Source organism: Neomonachus schauinslandi, chromosome 6, assembly GCF_002201575.2.
Source record: "Neomonachus schauinslandi chromosome 6, ASM220157v2, whole genome shotgun sequence".
Taxonomy (NCBI): domain Eukaryota; kingdom Metazoa; phylum Chordata; class Mammalia; order Carnivora; family Phocidae; genus Neomonachus; species Neomonachus schauinslandi.
In genome coordinates, this window is record NC_058408.1 from 99911129 (window position 1) to 99930104 (window position 18976).

An 18976-nucleotide genomic window follows, 5' to 3' on the forward strand; every position below is an offset into this window, starting at 1 on the left:
ATGGTCACTGTCCTCCCAGACCCACCTCTCTCCACCGCCCCTCGCTGAAGGCGGCCGGCTGTCCTGGTCCAAGAGCCTGGAGAGCCTGGATCAAAGGCTCTATTGAAGAGGCTTGTTAGAGCGGGGGATGCCAGGGGCAGAAGAACGCTGGGGGGAGGTAAGCAAGAAGACTGAGTCACCACGGGCCAATTGTGGTGAGTGGGCAGCGGGTGGCTGGAGCCAGCTTTTCAGGCTGAGAGGAGAGCCCAGCCGGGAGGCCCAGAAAGGGGGTTGCCACTGCTACACGGGGACCCCCTCCACCGGCGAGCACCCTGTTCCTCCACAGTCCCTTACGAAAGCCCCCTTCAGTCAGAGCAGCCGAGCAACGGCCCGGTCAGTGCTGCGGGGGCAGGGCCAGGGAGGGCTCTTGCATATCTGGAGTCTTTGCCACACTGGAGGCCCAGAGTCTGCAGGGCTGTGCTGAGGGTTCGGGGGGAGTGGCCGATGCACACCCGTGGAGGCTGGTCAGGAAGGAGTAAGAGCCACTCCGTTACTGGGCCAAGTCGCCCCAGCTCTCTGGGCTCTGTTTTCCCCTGGGGTTAAGTTGGGGTGAGTGGAGACAGTTCAAATCAGGGATGGTGGAATCTTTTTTTTCATCGCTTGATTGGTGTGGCTGGGTGTAGTCCTGTGTTGAGAAGGAGTCTGAGGCCCTGTTCAGGCATTGATTAGTGATGTCTGCCACAGCCTCGGGATGGGCCATGGTGCCACGTGTTTGCGCCTGAACTGGATTTTCTCTACAGACCTCATACTCTCTACCTTCCCGAGACCCTGAGGTGGACAAGGACTCCCTCATCCTGGCTCTGCCTCTGGATCCTGAGATGCCACTAGAAATTGGTCTCAATTTCTCCATCTCCAAAAGGGGGAGAAGGCCTTCACTGAACCTCTCAGGGCTTGACTCCCAAAACTCATCGTTTTCGAGGTTACTGAGCCCTTTCCGATGCCGCCCTGTGCAAGGTGGAGTGTGCCTATGCTCCCGAACCTTCTCCCCATGTGGACCTGAGCCCTGGGTTTTCCCTTTCCCTGGCTCTGTGATTTGGGGCAAGTCCGTTGAGCACTGAACCATGGTGGGTAAAGTAGGGACTTTGGTGCCTGTGCCCAGGGAGTCCAGCTGTGCACCCAGAGTGCTCAGCCCCAAGATGCGGTGCTGATGAAAGTGTCGGAAGAGCTGGTTTCTTTGCCCGCTCCTGACCTGGGCTTTGGCTGGAATTTTGATGAGGGTGGGGCGGGGGAGGCTCGAGGAGAGTTTCAAAGCATCGCAGGCCCAGACTTTCGGCTCTCCGCTGCGCTCTGCTGTGCCGAAACCACAGGCCCAGCCCAAGCTGGCTTCTCCGTAAACTCCCCAGTCTCTCCCTCTAACCAGCCCCATAAAAAGGGAGCAGGGCAGGAGGGAGTCCGACTGCAGACTTTGTAATTTGGCTTGGAGGCGGCTCCTCTTCGTTTTAACCAGGCTGTAATTACGGCTGGCACCCGGCACCCCTCATTACCGGAGGCTGGAAGGAGGACTCTAATTATAGCATGCTGGGTCCCGGCTGGAGTGGTGGGGGGCCAGGCAGAGCTGGGGGCTGCAAGGCCAGCAAATAGCCCTCCCAGTTGGGGCCCTGGGTGCCTTCCCCAAGGCTCCTCATTGCTCTTGCTTCCAGAGCCATTCATGGGAAGGGTGGGGCTTAGGTTGAATCGAGGCCTCTTCCCAGGGAGAGGACCCAGAGGAGCCCAGGTGGTTCATCCACTCATGCAGAGAGCACTTCTGAAGCACCTACTGTGTGCTCTGCTGGCGCTGGGGGTCATCAGTGGGCACACACGTGCCATCCAGCCAGGGTTGGTGTTCCGGCAGCAAGCGCCAGCGAGGACATCCCACTGCTGAGCACATCTGAGTATGTCCACACTGGGTGGAAAAGAGCCACTGTCCTGAGGCTTGAGTGGCCCCAGTGGCCCCATCCACTCCCCTGGGACCCCCTCCCCAGCCTCACTTGGCACAGCAGGGGCTCCGGGACCCTGGCCCAAACCCCACAGAGGGGGTTTGGTGTTGTGATTGCCAGCATGCATCTGCCCCCTGGGGTGAGACAAGGACCTGGTGGAGACTCAGGCACTGAACAAGGAAATACACAGATGAGTACATAATTAAAAGTGGTGGGAGGGCAATAAGGAAAAAGAAATACCCGAGGAGGAGCCAGGGCCCCAGGTAGTCAGGAGGGGCTGGCAGGGCCGGGCTCTCTGAGGAGGTGACCTTTCAGGTGAGACCTCGAGACAGAAGGACTCGGCCAGGTGGGGGGCGGGCGCGGTTGATGAGGCAGCATTCCAGGTGTCTCCACTGGAGGCTTGCAGCCTGGGATCTTTGGCTCTGAGGTGTCCCCACGCTGGCTGGAAGCATAGACGGCAGTGGGATTTCTCCTGCACGTGGTGCCAAGAGCGCCGGACCGTTGAATGTGGACCTCCAGTCCAGGCCCAGCTCTGCCAGAGTGCTGTGTGACCTTAGGCCGGTCACACCCTCTCTGGGCCTTGGCATCCTCATCTGTCCGGTGGGAGGCCCCCGTAGGCCACAGCCCTCCTTCACTGCCACCACCCCTGGGTATTTGAGGAGGCTTTGACCAGCAAATCCTGTTTAAATACCACATTTTGGGGATACCCTGAACTGTAAAGCGAGGACCCTGCAACCCGGATGGGGGTAGGGGCTAGAGAGCTCGGGCTGAGAACTCCAGGCTGTCCCGTTCTCTCTGCTGAGTTATTAAGAGCCACCCGGAAGCAGACACAAAGGCAATTGTCCTGAGCTGGAGTCAGCCTCTAGCCCCCCAGCTGAGAACAATCAGGGAGGAAAACCAAGGCCATTTGTCCAGCACGGAGTGCGGCAGCGGCGGCGGCTGGGAAAATGCCGAGTATTTCTCAGCTAAAATTAGACACCTACTAAACCTTTACATCAAGGGCAACCTGAAGCTTCTATTGTTTTGAACTTGCGATCCCAGAGGACGTGGGGGCAGGAGGGTCTCAGGAGAAGCCCGTGACCGTCCCCCCTCTCGGCCAATGCTGAGCCATCCCTTGCACCTTGAGGGTGCCCAGTAAGGAGCAGCAGACCAGGAGAGAGATGGACAGACAGGGGTGTGGGGGAAGGGGTCTGGCTGGCCAGGGTCACCAAGCATGGGTGGCTGACACAGCTCCGGTTTCCTATTGGAGACATTCTCCCTTCAACAGTGACACTGTTATTCCCTGGGCTCCGTGAGGGCGCCTAGAAGGAAGTGCAGGAAACATAAATAAGAAAATAAACAAAAAATAAAAATAAATAAGAAAATAACTCTCCATCCTTTCTGGAGGAAGTAGGCATCTCTCTTTGCTCCTGGGGGACAGGTCCTGCCACTAGGCTCCCAAACCTGGCTTCAGATCTTTCCCCTGCCACCACTTGGTGACTTGGGCAAGTTACTTACCCCGCTGAGCGACTTCAGGTAAGCAGTGGGGGTGGATATCACAGCAACCTCACAGGGTTGTTGGAAAGACAATATAGATGATGTAGATAGTGACAATGATAATAATAAAAACAATAACACAGCTTATGCTCAATGAGCCCTTTTGATGTGCCACGCACTGCTCTGAGCAATTTGGGCGTATAATGTGTCTAACCCTCCCATTTTGCAGATAAGGAAACTGAGGCCCTGAGAAGCTAAGGAATGTGCCAGAACACAGGTGCAGGGGACGGCTGTCATTATCCTTAGTGCCATACACCAGAGCCGATCTAAGCTAAGGTGGCCGGCCCCATGCTGCCATGTGATTCCTTTGGCTCCTTTTGAAAGGTCTCCGGCTGAATCACAGAAGCTCAGGGAAAGGGAGGTGACTCCATTCAGCACCGTTCTGTGTGCTAGGTGTTTTATATTTCTTTTGGGAGGCAAGAGAGCATAGAGCAGTGGGCCAGCAGCAGCACCTGGGAACGTGTTAGAAACGCACGTTTTCAAGCCCCACCGTGGACCTGCTGAGGGGGGCCCGGGGGTGTAGGAGGAAGGCCACAGTGCCCTGGGTTTCTCCATGCCTCCAGGGGATCCTGGCGCATGCTGCAGTTTGAGAACTACCTCCCTCTGTGGAGGTTGATGAGTAGGGGCTTAGAGTCGGGGAGATCCATATAGAAGGGCCAACAACCCTGCTCTGTGACCTTGGCCAAGTTACCTAGCCTCTCTGTACCTCAGTTTCCTTACCTACAACACCGGGATCCTAATAAGAGTACCTGTCTCAAAGGTTATTGGGAGTATTCAGTTGGATGCTGTATGCCAAGTGTTCTGCATGGTGTCTGGGAGCGGGCTGGCCTGTAAACGGCCGTTGTTACTGGTTCCCCATGTGACCTGCTATGACGCAAGGCCATGGGAAAGGGAAGGTGGGTCTGTGTGGCCAGGGAAGCCCATGAATCCCAGCTGGAGTGCCGCTTTCCCTCCAGAGCAACCTAGCAGAACCGAAAGTGACCCCACTCTCCTGGGGCTGCAGGGTCCAGGGCAGCTGAGATGGACATCTCCTCTGCACCGGGCTCGCTCCCTGTCTTTCAGGAGCCTTCAGTGTTAACTAAAGAGACCCATGAACTGCATGAGGCTCTTTTCTCCTCCCCTTTCTCAGGGAAAGAGCAAAGGCATCTCCAGGGAAACCAGGTTGAGAATGAATCTGGAGACAGGGCCATCTCCAGACCCTGGGCTCTTGGGCTCAGGGACCTCATGCAGGTGGCCTTGCAGTTTCCAGAAGTGTGTCTTGGCTCTTGTCCTCACCACCTGCGTGTTTTTGAAGCCTCCTTGGAGGCCTCTGGGGAGCCCTGCGCTCCTCATCCATGCCTTCCTCCCCAAGAGGAGGCTCCTGGGGCCAGGCCAGGCAGAGAGCACAGCCCCACCCCCAGGCTCCCGGAGAGAACCCTCCCACCACTGTCCCCAGGTCCCCTGAGCCATCCACATGCCTCTGTGTCATGTCGCACTTGCACACCTCTGACCCCATCTCTGAGAAGTGAGCACAGTTGGGCTCATGATATTGTGTCCATTTTACAGATAAGCCAAGGCCCCAGGAGGTGAGGCAGCCAACCTTATCACGCAGGAACCATTCTGGTGTTTTCCTTCCACGGAGCCCCTACCTCTTTTCCCCCTGACTTCTTTATCCCCCTGGAGAAATGCATGGAAGATTGACACGTTGAGGGCTGTCATGTAACGGGCTCAGGGCCATGGGACAACTCCCCTGAGGTTGACCCAGGTCCTGCTTCCTCTAGGGCCCGTGCTCTTCTCCATGTTGTGTTTTAGGCTCTTTCCTCCCCTCTGCTCTTCCTGGGGCCCAGCTATACCCCCCTCCCTGGAGAAGAGCCCTGTCATGGTGCATGCGGGTCGGGCACATGCCCTCTCACACTTCCTCTGGCTCCAGCTCAGAGGTCAAGGTGAGTAGGCGGAGCCCTGAGCCAAGGAGGCTCAGGGATTACATCAGCAGGTACAAACAAGCAGGCAGGAGCAGGGCTGGGAGTCCCACGGGGCTGGGGGTGGAGCTCCACCTGCCCCACGCGAGTCTGTTTCTTTCCCTCCTTCCAGCTTGCATCAGCCTTTTGCAGCTCCAGGTCATCACTGCGTGGGCCGGGGCAGTGGCCGGGAGGTTGGGGCAGGGTGGGGAGTGGGGCACCTGGCCGGCACCTTGAACCCAGAGGAAAATGTCAGCCAGGGACCCTGGCAGCCCCAGGAAGGCACAGCCACCATTTCTTACTGCAAAAAAGCGATAATAAAACTTAGAGCACCGGGCTGCCTACCTGGCAAAATAGTTTCACACTTCTGACCCTGATGTTCCCGACAACCCTAGGGGGGCAAAGCAAGTAAAAGTGGCCCCATGTCCCAGAAGGCAAGAGTGAGGCCCAGAGGAAAGTGGCTCACCCAAGTTTGCTTCACGAGCAAATGACAGCACCATGAGTTTCAGCCCAAGAAAAGTACAAAGGATTATAGGGGCCTGGAAAATGAGCACTCCATCCAGTAGTCGAGGTGGAAGTAGTCAAAGCATACTTCCTGGAGGAGGCAGGCTGGCTCCCTGACTAAGAAGGAGGGAGCTGCAGACACAGCTGTGGGTTTATTTCTGCACTGATGGTGGGTCTGCAGGCGGAGGGACATCACTGTGGGGCTAGGCTGGAGGCAGACGGAACAGGAGTCTGGGAGTCAAGATGCGGGATCCTTAACCTTGAACTTTCGCAGCAAGCTTCCCATGGGTGTGCCTGAAGCTTGGCCAGAGCTCTCCAAGGCCCTACCACAGGTGTGATCAAGGGGAGATGAGGACATCTGATGAATGAATGAAAGAGTGGGGGTGAGTCCCCACCACCCTGTCTCCCTTGACGTGTGCCTGACCAGCCATGTGGGTCTTCCCCTTGGCCTGTGGCGCCTGTCTCCCCACAGCTCCAGCGCTGACAACTCAGCTGTTCACCCAAGGCCAGGGCCAGGGTCTTCCCCACCGGTGGAACCAGAGAGAGGCAAGGGTAAGAGCTGGGCTCTTACTCAGCTGGGCTGAGTGCCAGGATGCCCACGTTCCAGCCCAGCTTTGCTTCCCAACTGCTCTGTGACCTGAGACCAGTTACTCTGACCCCTGGGAGCCCGAGTCTATAAGGTCTGCCTCCCTCAGGGCCCATGGAACCTTGGCCTTGAGGAAGAAGCAGAACAGCAGTATGGGTGAAGACCAGGGATGGACGCCACCTCCCCTCGCTCTCGGGGCCTGAGTGCAAACCCAGGTGGATTCCAGGCTCGGGAAAGGACAAGGAGGAGCCCCCGCACTGCTCCCCTTGTCCTCCACGGCTGGTGCTCTCAGCTTTCTCTTTCTCTGTCCCTCTCCCCCTGACTCCCCTCTACCTCTCTTCATCTCTCCTCCTTTGTCCCAGGCCCCATTTCACAGATTGGCCAAGGCCAGAGCCCGCCGCCCTTTTTCTCCGGCCCTGCTGTAGTTTCCTTTGTGCGAATGTGATGCCCACATACTGGGGTTGGTGCAACCGTTGACGGGCGGTTTGCCCTTGGACAAGTCATTGCTCCTGTCTGGAAGGAAGGGCTTGGCCTCAGGTTTGAGGGCCCTGTAACCCAGGGTCTGAGCTGCCTCCTGGTGCCTACCAGGTGGCCAACAACTAGCACTGGAGCAGGGTCTGGCCAGGTGTGGTGATGGTGCTGAGGGCGGCGGTGTGTGGGCCTTTGTCTCCCCTTTGCGAGGAGGGGTTGTTGTGCTCTAAGAACCGGCCTGACCCTGGCCTTCCCAGGAGGGTATGCAGACACCTCGCCTGGAAGGACAGCAGGGACATAAGTACACCGCTGTATCCATGGGCTTTTTCACTTTTCCGGGGGACAGGAACAGGACCTTGGGCATCTTTCTGTCTAGCTCCCGAATGTGCCAAGCGAACCTGATGTCATTGCCTAGTGGCTCCCCACACCAGCCCTGCATCCTGCCGCTTCTCCAGCGACCCGGGATGCTGTGCCGGGGCGGGGGGGGGCCGTCAGCCCAGCTCGCCTGTGCCCGGGACGTGTAGGACTGTGCTGAGCGCCACAGAGATGCCTTGTGCATTTGGCTTGTGGTTTCAGGCTTCAGTTAAGGACCTTGCAAGGGAAACAGAATATACAACTGTATATGGTGGCCGTTCAGTAACAAAGTATGTGTCCTGTCTATAAAAGTCCGAGAGGACTGACGTCCTGTGTTAATTCTGGTAAGCTGGGGGGTGGGAATGGGTGGTTTTTATTTTCATTCTTATTTTTTCCTAAATGGTCATCAGGAAAGGCCAAGGGGGGAAACAAGTGTTTTCATTAGAAGGAAAAGGAGGATTTTTAAAATAAAAGTTCCTCCTCCTGCCCTGGGAGTCTAGAGCCCAGTTTCTTTGCCCACTCTGTTGCTCAGGTGCGGTGGGATTTTGAGGCCAGGCCACACCCTCTCTGCTCTCCATCCTAGAGGACAAGGATTTGATGGTCTCTGAGGTTCCATGGGTTAGCAGTGTCCTATAGGATCGGGTTTCCAAAGGGACTGCCTCCCAGAGCTCAGGTCAGCTCAACCTGTGTGCGTCTGTCCCCTCTGGCCACTCCCTCCCCCCTCCATCTGCCACCCCAGGTGTTGGAAGAAGTCCTGCATCCCCAGTAGGCCCAGCTAAACAAGCAAACAGGATTTCCAGGTTCTCCAGGATCTTGCCTTCCAGAGAGCAGACCTGTCCAGACACAGACAGGGAACAATCAAATACAGGAAGAAGGTATTCCAGAGAAAGCTGAACACTGTCAAGAAAAACAGACAAACAAGCAAAACAACAGAAAGCCCCAGGACAATTGGGATGGCATAGGGGAGAGCAGAGGAGGATTGGTGTACACGGGGTGGTCAGGGAGGGCCTCACTCGGGAGGGGCAGGTGGCACTGAGATCTCAGGGCAGAGAGTCGCTGCAGGAGTACAGGGAGATTGGGCGGCGGCACGCGTGCATTCCAGGAGAGAACAGCAAAGGCCCTGTGGTGGGAATAAAGGAGGCACGTTCAAGGGGCAGGAAACACACCCAGGGGCTTGGATCGCAGTGAGGATGGGTGAGCCTCTGAAGTCAGAGGGTTGGATGCTGGGTGGGACGTCATTCCAGGAGCAAATGGCCGCTGTCAGAGGGTGCAAGCAAGAGAAGGAGATGGATTTCTGTTTCACAGGATGGCCCCGCTGCGAGGAGCGCGGATTGCAGGGGGAAGTAGGGAGCATCGTGAGGAGGTCCCAGCGGGAGGACATGGGCTTGGGGAGAGAAAGGGAGGCCTCCCTGGGAGGAGTAGGACTGGAGCAACTCAGACGCACCCATCCCAACTCTGAATGGAGGAGAGATGACCAAATAAAATAGAGGGTCCCCTAGGAGCCCGAGCCACGGCCATTGCCTTAGAGCATTGACATAAACAGCTCTGAGAAAGGAGTCTCTGTCCCAGCCTAGTGGCGGGGATCCCGGGGAGAGGGTGGCAGCCTGTGACCGTGGGTGGGGTCTGTGTGTGTCTGCTGCTGTGAGCGTGTGTGTGTGTCTCAGTGTGACATCTTGGGGTCTGCACCAGGCTAGCAACAGGTCGCTCCAGGCTAGGATGGATCTCTGTTTGGCTGGGGCGTCCAGAACAAGTCTGGGACTTGTCAGGCCCACAGAGGTAGGAAGGCCAGGTGCTGGGGTGAGGACGCCAAGACCCTCTTCCCTTTGGCAAGCTAGTGAACTCTGGAGAGACTCTATTTGCTCATCTGCAAAATGGGCAGGAAAATAGCTGCCCCCTGCTAATCCCTCAGGGGCATCGTGGGCCAAAGGAGGCCTGTGGTTTAACAAGAAGAGCTTTGGGTCTCTCATTAGCTGTGAGCCTGAGCAAGTCCTTTTATTTCCTTGAGCCTCAGTCTCCTCCTCCGTGAAATGGAACACCTAGTTCACAGGATTATTGTATTGATGATGTTTGTTATCACACTGCGTGTTGGTGAAAGGTTATTATCTGGAATGTGATGCATAAGAGGGCTTTGAGCCCCTTGTCTGAGAGAAGAGACGGAAGCAGAATGCCCCCTCCTTAGGGCCCAAGCGTCCAGGCATAGTGACACCCCGGAACCTAGGGCTTGGAAGAGGAGCGAGAAATTAGCCCTAGAGAGGCCCAGGCTGAGGGAGTCCAGTTGCTGAAGGAAAGGTGTGGGAGGAGGGTCTGGCCTCTTGGGTGTGGAATACAGCCTCCCCAGGGACCACTGAGAGTCTGAGGGTAGGCCCAGTAACCATAGTGTCCCTCCTGACTTTGTAAGTCATGTGGCCCCCAATAAAATGGGGCCCGGACTCCACTCCAGGAATCGGTGCCTCCCATCAGCTCCTTCACTTGCCCTCACTTGCCCCTGAGTCCTTCCATTTCTCAGGGTCAGCCAGACACCCCCCTTCAGGATGCAAGCTGCTGTCCCAGCTGGCCATCACGGCGAGGCCACTTCCTGTGGCCAGCACAGGAAGTGATGTCATGGGCACAGGCGGGTCTACAGAGGGTGTGGGAAAAGGGCTGTGCAAGGGGCCTCTTTTGTTAGGAGTAACTCAGCGTCCCCCAAGCCTGCCAGCCCCCATTTGTCATCAGTAACGGCCATTGTAACTGCCTCTGAGGGGGGCCCCAGCCTGAACCCCACAGCCGCCAGAAGCCAGGGCCAGATGGAAGAAGGGCTTTGTGTCCAGGGAGGGGTCCTTCCATGGGGGGTTTATGTGTTTTTAAAACATAATAATAAGTGGGCTCCTTACCCCCACTCTCCACACTCCCCACTGAGCACATCAGCCTCTCGGTGAATGGAAGAGATTTTCCATGCAGTGGGAGGTCAAGTCTGGCGAGAATCAGCCCGCGTCCAGGGGCTAGAGAGACTGTGATTGCTGATGATGAATGTGCCCAGCGTGGGGTGTTTCTCTCTCCCTCACCTCCCGCCTGCTCCCCTCTTCCCTCCCAGCCCTGCCCGTGGGCGTGGGCGCCACCTCAACGCCAGCCAGCCCTGGAGACGCACAGCCCTGCTCAGCTACAGATGCCCACCTCCTGCTGCTGAGCCTAGGGGTCTCAGGGCTGGCCTTGTCCCCCACCTGGGGACACAAACCACTGGGTGGGGGTTTCAAGGCCCTCCATACCAAACCCCTGCAGCCTCGTGCTGAGGTCTCTGCCTTGGGCAAGACCAGAGGTGGCCCCGGCTGAGATGGGTGGTAATGAGTTTCCATCCCAGGCAGGGGGAATACAGGGACCAAATGTTTGCCCCCAGCCCTGCCCTGGCTGTGCTGTCTACCCTCTTCAGCCCCGAAGCGGTAACTGCACTCTGGTCCAGCTTGGCTATTGATTTGCTGTGTGATGTTGATTAGTCACTTTCCCTTTCTGAGCTGGTGGAATGTAGGGCTCCAGGCCCCTCTGATTGTGCCTTTCTATGCTTCTGCCTGTTCTCCTCTTTCTTACAAATGGCCCCAAGAGGTAAAACAACCTTCCTGAGGTCTCGGTGGCAGAGTGGGGATTCGAACCCATCCCTCTCAGGGTCACCATAAGGGAAGCAGAAGCCCTCTGGCTTCCCTGGGTGTCTGGTGATAGTCTCCCTTTCAAAAATGTCTGAACACTGTAGTTTTAGCTTCTCCCTCCCCTCAGGGGTAGCTCTGGAAAATACACTTTCTTCACTTTGGTTCTGAAGCTACTTCCTTCACCTCCGAGGGCCTGGCTCCTGCTTATTCTAGTGGCTTAGATGCTGGCACCTCTTAAGCAAGCCCATGGCCTTGACTTCCTCCCTGCCAAGTGGGAACCTGTGTCCCCACACTGGGCCCTGCCCAGGCCCAGCCCCTGGGAGGGAGCACCCTGGCAGGTGGGGATTGGGCCTGGGTTCCCGGCTCTGTCTGGCAGGCTCCACTCCCCTACTAGGGGCCGGTTACTTAGTCCTGAACACCGTGGGGGACACCAAGGAAGGTGTGGTGTGCTCCCTGCTCTCCAGAGCAGCCACCAAAACTGCTAAGGAACCTTGGAGCTGCTGGAAGCAGGGACGTGCCTGCCGGACCCCACCCTGGTCATCCCTCCTGCCCACATTTTAAGTGGGTTGGGAGCAAAATGGAACTTGTCCATGAGGAAGCCAGGTTGGTGGTGAGGGGGTGCAAAACTGTGTCTCGTGAATATTTGAAAGCAGGGTGAGAAGGCCAGGGAAGGCAGCTCCGCACTCCAGAGGAACCACTCTTCTGTGGAACCTCAGAAGTTAAAATTGTAGCAATGGTTGGAACCTCAGACAGCGAATTTCAGTTGAAAGTAAGAAGGACTTTTCTGTTAGGTCTGTTCAAAGGAGAAAAGCAGCGGTGAGTTCCCTGTCCCTGGAGGGATGTGAGTCAAGATTGGATGGAGTGGATGGGGGGGTGTTGTACAAGACGGCCCTTACAGTAACCTGTCTCCCTGCGAATCCACATCCACGTGACACCACCCGACAAGGGCCCTCAGGCAGCTGTAGGTAAATTGGAAGTGAGGGTTTGAATGGCGCCCACCAGAGGTCCAACCTGGAGGTGCTGGTGGTCCTGGTGAGCTGAGGCCTGGGGTGGGAGGGCCTGGGCTTGGTTGGCGGAGCCTAGCAGCAAAGAGTGCCGTAGGACCACGGTCTGTGCGGGGCCTTTGAGCGAGGATTAACAGTGGCAAAAAAGGTGACCACGCTTGAAGGAAATTCGCTTCAGGAATTAAAAATGGACCCAGTGGGACACCATCCTACACGGACAGATTCCACGGTAAGGCACCTTCCAATCTCAACGTGATCGAACCAGAGTAAGGCTTGAGAGATTGGTTCCAGCAGCTTCCCGGTGTTCGAGATGGGGGCTGTGAGGTCAGAGGAAGGCCAGCGGCGACACCAGCCCCCAGCTGGGGTGCAGACCCAGACCTCCTGGCGTTTTCCCGCGTCTGACCGTCTGCGGTTACATCTGTTCGAGGATGCGCCCTCCTACCTTCATCCTGGGATAGCCAGGCCGTTCGTATATGTGGCTTTAAAGGCAGGTTGCCTTTTAAATGAGTTCTGCTGTTAGAAAAATGCACTTGACGTGGGATATTTTCCCGCCAGCCGGAACTCCAGATCCGGATCCGGCCTGGCAGAAGCAGGCTGTCCTCCGCTGGGGGCTCTTCTCGGGTGTTTGAGTCTCCTCTGTGAAGAGGGGTAGCGAAGCCAGGGTGACAGGTGATGGGGAGAGATGGCCCTTCCTCCCACTGACCAGGGGACCTTGCCATGGGGCAAGTCCCTGGGTGCCCCATGTCTTCATCTGGAAAATGGGAAGATAATCGTCACCTTGGGGGTTGTGGGAAGTAAATTTGGCAAAATATTTAAAGTACGTGCCACATAGTGGAAGCAAATGCCAATTCCAATTCAGAAGTCAGATTCAGGTACCCGAATGCCTGGATTTGCCCCTTCACTCTCTGCTGCTTCCTGGCTGTGCAGCCCTGTGCCAGGTACTTCGTCTCTCTTGGCCTCCGTTTCCTCGTCTGTAGAAGGGGCATAATAATAGTTTCCCAAACGGTGTGCCAAAGCACCCCAGGGTGCTGCACACATTCCCAGGGGTGCTCTGGGAAATTGTTCATCTTGGAGGAAAGACAGCTGTGCTGAACAGCTTGCTGGACACCTCCACAACTGTTTGCTCAAGATAGCTTTCAATTTCTACATTGTATCACACTTCTGTCCTTTACACAGCATCCTGTCTTTGCAGAGGTGGAAGTACTCTGAGATAGACAATGAGGGTGGAGGGGCCAGTCTGATTCCAAGACTTGAGAAGCTGTGCCCAAGCCGTGTGCACACCCCCGTGACTAGCCAGTGTGGCTCTTTAGGAATGGAATACGAATCTTATTTTTACCTCTGATTTATGGGTATTGTTTTTTCAACGATATGGCTACCAAGTTGTTAGGAAGGACACACGCACACACACACACACACACACACACACACAAGCTGTTTGGATCTAACTATCTAATCAACAGGAATTTCTTTTCGCCTTGGGATAAAAATTATCAAGATACTAAAGACCAAAGAAGTTTCAGAAGCTCTGTGTGGGTTGATGCGAGACTCCGTGAGTTCAGCGGAAAGCTGCAGGCAGAGGAAGCCCCCCGGGGACCCTGAAACTCCATCACTCTTCTCCCTCTAGGCTGGCTCTCACCTGGAATGCCTGTGGAGCCTCCCTCAACCGCGAGGGCCCAAGCCAGGGGCCAAGCCAAGGAGAAGTGTCCACTAATGAGGCGGGAGCCCAGCTTAGCAATTTTATTGAATTTGCATTCACTGAGCACCTACTACATGCCTGGCAAGCATACAGTCTGCCGGTGGTCCTCCTGTTCTCAGGTCAGACCTGGTCCTTCTTGTCTCTTGGCAACATCTGAATCCAGGACACCTGGGGGGTGGGGACGTTGCAAGTAGCTACATCGAGAGCCCCCCTGCTTGGCCGGGCCGGAGAGGCACCGATGAGGATCCCCAGCCGCATCCCTGCCAAGGCCAGATAGGAAGCTTTGTGCCAGGGTGGAGAGGAGAGGTGGGGCCAGGGGAAGCCAGGCTCGGGCCCTGCTGCACTAATGGATGTCTCGTGTTTACTTTCCTCCGCCGCATCTGCGCCTGCTTTATAAATGAGCCGCATTAGGGTTATAAAACCAAGTCATAAATATAGGCTGCAGTGCCGCAGAGAGCGAAGACAGCCATCACCTGGGGGCTGGGGCCCGCACGGTTAGAAAGGAGAGCTAGCAGGTGCCTGGACCCACAGGCTCCCATGCACCTTCTCTCCCACCCTCCAGAGGGAGGCCTGGTCCCCCCATTTCACGGATGAGGTGCCTGAGGTCAGGAAGGGTGACTTCAGATCCAGAGGTGGCTGTGTCTGAAGTCTGCGCCCTGCCTCACACCCCCCGTACCTGAGACCGAAGCAGGGTGCTCGCAGCAGTTGGTGGGGGGGCTTGGAACCTTGCAGGTGCTCTGCTGCCCACAGGCCCTCCTGGCTCCACCCGCTCTCAGGCCCCTGGGAGACACTGTCCAGCTCACTGGGCACTGTTTCATCTTGCCATCAATTGCCCAAGCCCCCAGAGCCTAGGGGCTGCCAGTCTTCTACCTACAAAGAAGGGGTCTCCCTGCCTGGCAGAGGGAAGTGGGCGTGGAGAAGCCCCAGGATCCTCAAGGCTCTTCCCAGTTTAGCTGCCTGCTAGCCAGGGAGCCTCGGTCAGTCATTACCCCACGCATATGGTCTTCATCTTCAAAACAAGGACCTTGCTGACCCTTTAATGAGAGAGCTCTTAGAGTTGTGGGGTCCTGGCTGGTGTCAGGATGTATCAGGATTCTCGGACGCGGGGACACTCACCATGTTACTGAGCTACTCCGGTGGCCAGCCGCATGGGCAGCATCCCAGACGCCGGGGTCTGTTTATCGGGTTCAAACCTTGGCTCTGCCTCTTGCTAGCTCTGTGCCCTAGAGCAAGTTGCTTCACGTCTCGGAGCCTCAGTTGCCCCACCTATAAACCAAAGACTAACATAAGTACCTTACAGAGTTGTTGCAAGAGTTAGGTAAGCTGACTGCGTACAGTACTAGCAACACAGTAGCTAATGCGAGGCGAACGTTAGTTGCCATTTTCATGCACCTACTATGTGCTAGACCCTCCTGGGCGCTCATGCTTATCTAGCTCGTGTGGTCCTCAAAGCAGCCCAGGGGAGGGTGTCTACCTCCCTGCCATCTTCAGAGATGAAGTAACGCGCTGGGAGTTAAAGGGCTATCCTAGGGTCACGCAGAACATGCTAGGTGGAGCTGGATTCACACCTTCTTGCGGGCTTCCCCTTCACTCCCGCAGGTCACACACACACACACTCCACCCGGGACCGAGTGCCTGGAGCCAGTGACAACCTATCAGAGTGCCTGAATCCCCCCCCCCCCACCCCAAGTCTTAGCAGGAGCTCCTGGTCCACAAAGAGATGGCATGTTTTGTTCATTCTGCTCTTGGAGAACGGAGTGTCCCCTTGGCCCCTTTGCACCTAGGGGCCAATGCATGGCCCATCGTGGCCTCCTGGGTTGGGGGATAAGTGCCTCCTGGGCCGCCCCCCCCCACTTGAGGGACTGGGTTGTGCAACAGTAGCAGGCCGTGGCCGCCTATGAGGGGCTGGGCGGATGCACACGCCTGCAGTTTAATTCATTGTTCCCTCTGGAGCTTGGCCCCCCACTGCTTGTCCCAGCCACCTGATTGTTTGGCGCTTGGTGTTGGAAAGTCAATTTTCCTAAGTGGATGGTGAACCAATGGGCTGGCTTGGCCTGGTTTCCCTCCCTCCCAGCGCTGCTGCTGGCCAGCCTCTCTCCCTTCCTGTTTGCCTCACCTCATGAGGCACTGTTGTTTCCAGGGAGGCGGGTGGGCCAGTGTTCCCATTTGGCCCCTTGTTGGGGAGGACGTTGTTGCAGGCACAGCCTATCTGCGTTCCCAGGCTCTGCAGTTTTCTTGTCTGTGGTTAGGGTGGAGGGTGTGGGTTTGGCTGAGGTGGGAAAGGCTAAGGAATGGGGCAGAGACACGGCCCAGAGGAGGGGAGGCTCTGTGTAAAGGCTGCTGGGGAGGTGGTCTCCCCCTCCATGCTGCTGCCTGCCTTGGGCATTCTGGAGTAGGCCCTGTGGGAGTGCCAAACTCCAAGGAATCCAGGCCCGGTGCAGCCACCCGCCCCACCTCACCCCACCTCATGCCTCTGTGGGTCCTGGTTTGTCTCTCCACTTGCACCAGCCTGGCTGGCCGGGGCTGCAAAGGGCAGCTGTGACTTCAGGGCAGAGCTAGCCTGCTTTGTGCTCCGGCCTCAGCCCCATTCCAGCCCTTCACGTCCTGGAGCATCCCCGTGGGAAACTGGAGGGAGGCTCAGTAGGTCCAGTGCAGGGGACACTGGGGAGGGCTAGAGGGGTATCCTCGTACAGATGGATCACTTCAGCTCTCCAGGCCACCCCGACATCTCGATCTGTAAAGAAGTAGAATCGCCCAGTATCAGAGAGCTAGGACTGGCTCCAAAGCACAACCTCTTAAGAGCTGGGTGGGATGGGGAAACTGAGGCCCCCAGGAGTGCCAGACCTTGCCGGGGTCACAGAGGGCGTCGCGGCTGGTCTCCAGGCTGCCCATCCCCTCCTCTTAGCCTGCAGCCTCACGGAGCCCACCCTCCCTCCACAGGCACGGATTCTGGCAGCGAGGTGCTCCCCGACTCCTTCCCGTCGGCGCCGGCTGAGCCACTGCCCCACTTCCTGCAGGAGCCCCAGGACGCCTACATCGTGAAGAACAAGCCGGTAGAGCTGCGCTGCCGCGCCTTCCCCGCCACACAGATCTACTTCAAGTGCAACGGCGAGTGGGTCAGCCAGAATGACCACGTCACGCAGGAGGGCCTGGATGAGGCCACGGGTGAGCCTGCCCCACTCGTCCGGTCACCCCCAAGACACCAGGGCCCAGCGGTGCCAGGGACGCTGGGTCCGGGCCTGGCCCCGCCCTGGGCTCCGTGTGAGACTTCACACAGCCATGGCTCCCCCTGGGCCTCAGTTTCCCCTCTGGGGTTCATCCTGGATCCGTATCTCCCCAACGGTTGACCACATGTCCCTGTCTGATTGGGTTACCAAATGAAAGAGCACCGAATCCTTTTCTCTCCACCTCCAGCTTACGTCAGGGAGCAATGGGGGGGGGGTGCTAGAGTTCTTACAGGCACACACGCACACCCCAGCACCTGCCATGCCCCTTGCATAATGAAGAGGAGCTGCCCTGTCTGCAGCCCTGGCCCCCAGCACGTACCCAGAATCCTAGATCATCGTTAGTGTCAGAGGGCCTCTGGGTTTGTGGGGAGCGATTCTGTTCCCGTTCGTGAGAAGGATGCATCTCCTCCATAGAGATCAGCTGTTTTCGGTTAAAAGACGAGGTTGATATTAGCAAGTAAATAACCATAGAGATGGTGCTAGGACATAGCCCAGATCCTGAGAGGAAGATGCACGTGGGGTCCTGGGCACCCCCAGCAGTGCCCCCGAGGCCAGGTGTGGGCTTCTGTGTCCCCAGGCCCCTCAGGGGGTCCTTTCCAGGGCTCAGGCCAGGGGGCGGGGCCATGCTGCTGCTGGTGACCTGCAGGTGGCCAGTGTCAGGCAGCCCAGCCAGGCCCAGGTTCCCGGGACCCCTCGCCCCACAGCCCGCCTCTGCTTTGGTCTTGCTGCTACCAGCTCTTCCCTCATCCTTCTCTCCCTTCTTTTTCAGCCTTCTCTTGTTTCCTTCTGTCTCTCCGGCCTCTCCGTTCTCACCCCTGTCTCTCTGTGTCTGTCTTCCCTTATGTCTGTCTCTGTCTCCCCCACAACATGCTCTCTCTCACTCTCTCTCCTTTCTCCCTCCTTCCAACTCCGTTTTTCTGTGAAAAGCTCGCAGATTTCAGAACCACCCAGACTTAAAACCATACCCCAGAATGTACTTAATGCCACTCAACTGTATATGCTAAAATGGTAAGTTTTAGATTATATATATATTTTACCAACATTTTGAAAGAATTTTAGAAAATAGATTTGGAGTCATGCTCCCCCAAAATCTAAAAAATAAAATAAGCGATTTTTAAAAGAGAGAAAAAAGAAACCTACCCCAGCTGCTCCCAGTCTCTGGTTGTGTGACTCTGGGAAGTCCGTCACCCTCTCTGAGCCCCACTTCCTCTCCTTGTAAACTGGGATGTTAACAGAAGGTCCCCATGGGGGTGGAACACGGTGGGGCCTGCAGTGTTGAGCATAGTGTCAGGAGCCAGCAGGCACTCAGTAAACCCCATTTCTTCTATCCTCTTTCTGGCTTTTTCTTGGCCTCTTTCCTCTCGAAATCTGTCCTTATTTCTCTGTCCCCCTGAGCCCCTCTGGCCCTGATCGGAGGTCAGTGGTGGGGGTCTAGACCGAGCAAAGCGATGGTGTACCCTGCTGGGGCCTCTCACAAACCCTGCAATTACAAGTAATAGTAACAGCATGGCTCCTTCTCCCCTGCTACCAGGCACGCGAGCCCTGCCAGGCCCCAAAATTGGGGCACTCTGGTCCCCATTAGCGACAAAGAATAGACCGTTGTCCTGTGGGCGCTCCCTTGGTGGCCGTGTGGCTGGTTCCTCCTCAGCCTCCTGCTCCCCACCCTGGCACTCCTGGAGGCCCTGGAAGAACAGAGGATGACAGCTGGGGGCCAGAAGAGCCGAGACAAGCCCCCCAGCCACCAGCTCATGCCGGGTTGGGGCAAGCAGCCCAAACCTGGGTGTCCCGGCCCAGGCACCACCTGCCAGGTGGCTGCCGTGCCAGAGGGGGGCACACCTGGTGCTGAGCCCAGGTCTGGGCGACTGAAGTTCCTTGTCCCCTCTCTGTCTGCTGGTGACCATCACCAAGGTGTTGAGCCCCACTGGGTGATGGTTTGTCTGTCCAGCTGTTAGGGGCTTCTGGATGGATGACCCCCTTGAGAGGGACCCCCCCTTCCAGTTTCACAGCCCGGTGAATGAGGGGCGGGGCACCCGGCTGTGCTGGCCTGGGCGACGCCGCTTCGCTGGTCGAGCCAGGACTCCGGGCAGCCGCT

At 57.0% G+C, this 18976-nt stretch overlaps 1 protein-coding gene across 1 annotated transcript in view; it reads left to right on the forward strand.

The window, feature by feature from the left end:
• Positions 1-18976, forward strand: part of UNC5B (unc-5 netrin receptor B) — a 77907-nt gene that overhangs the window by 43309 nt on the left and 15622 nt on the right. Inside the window, 1 exon segment of the mRNA XM_021699568.2 lies at positions 16598-16822. Coding sequence (XP_021555243.1) covers positions 16598-16822 — 225 coding nt within the window.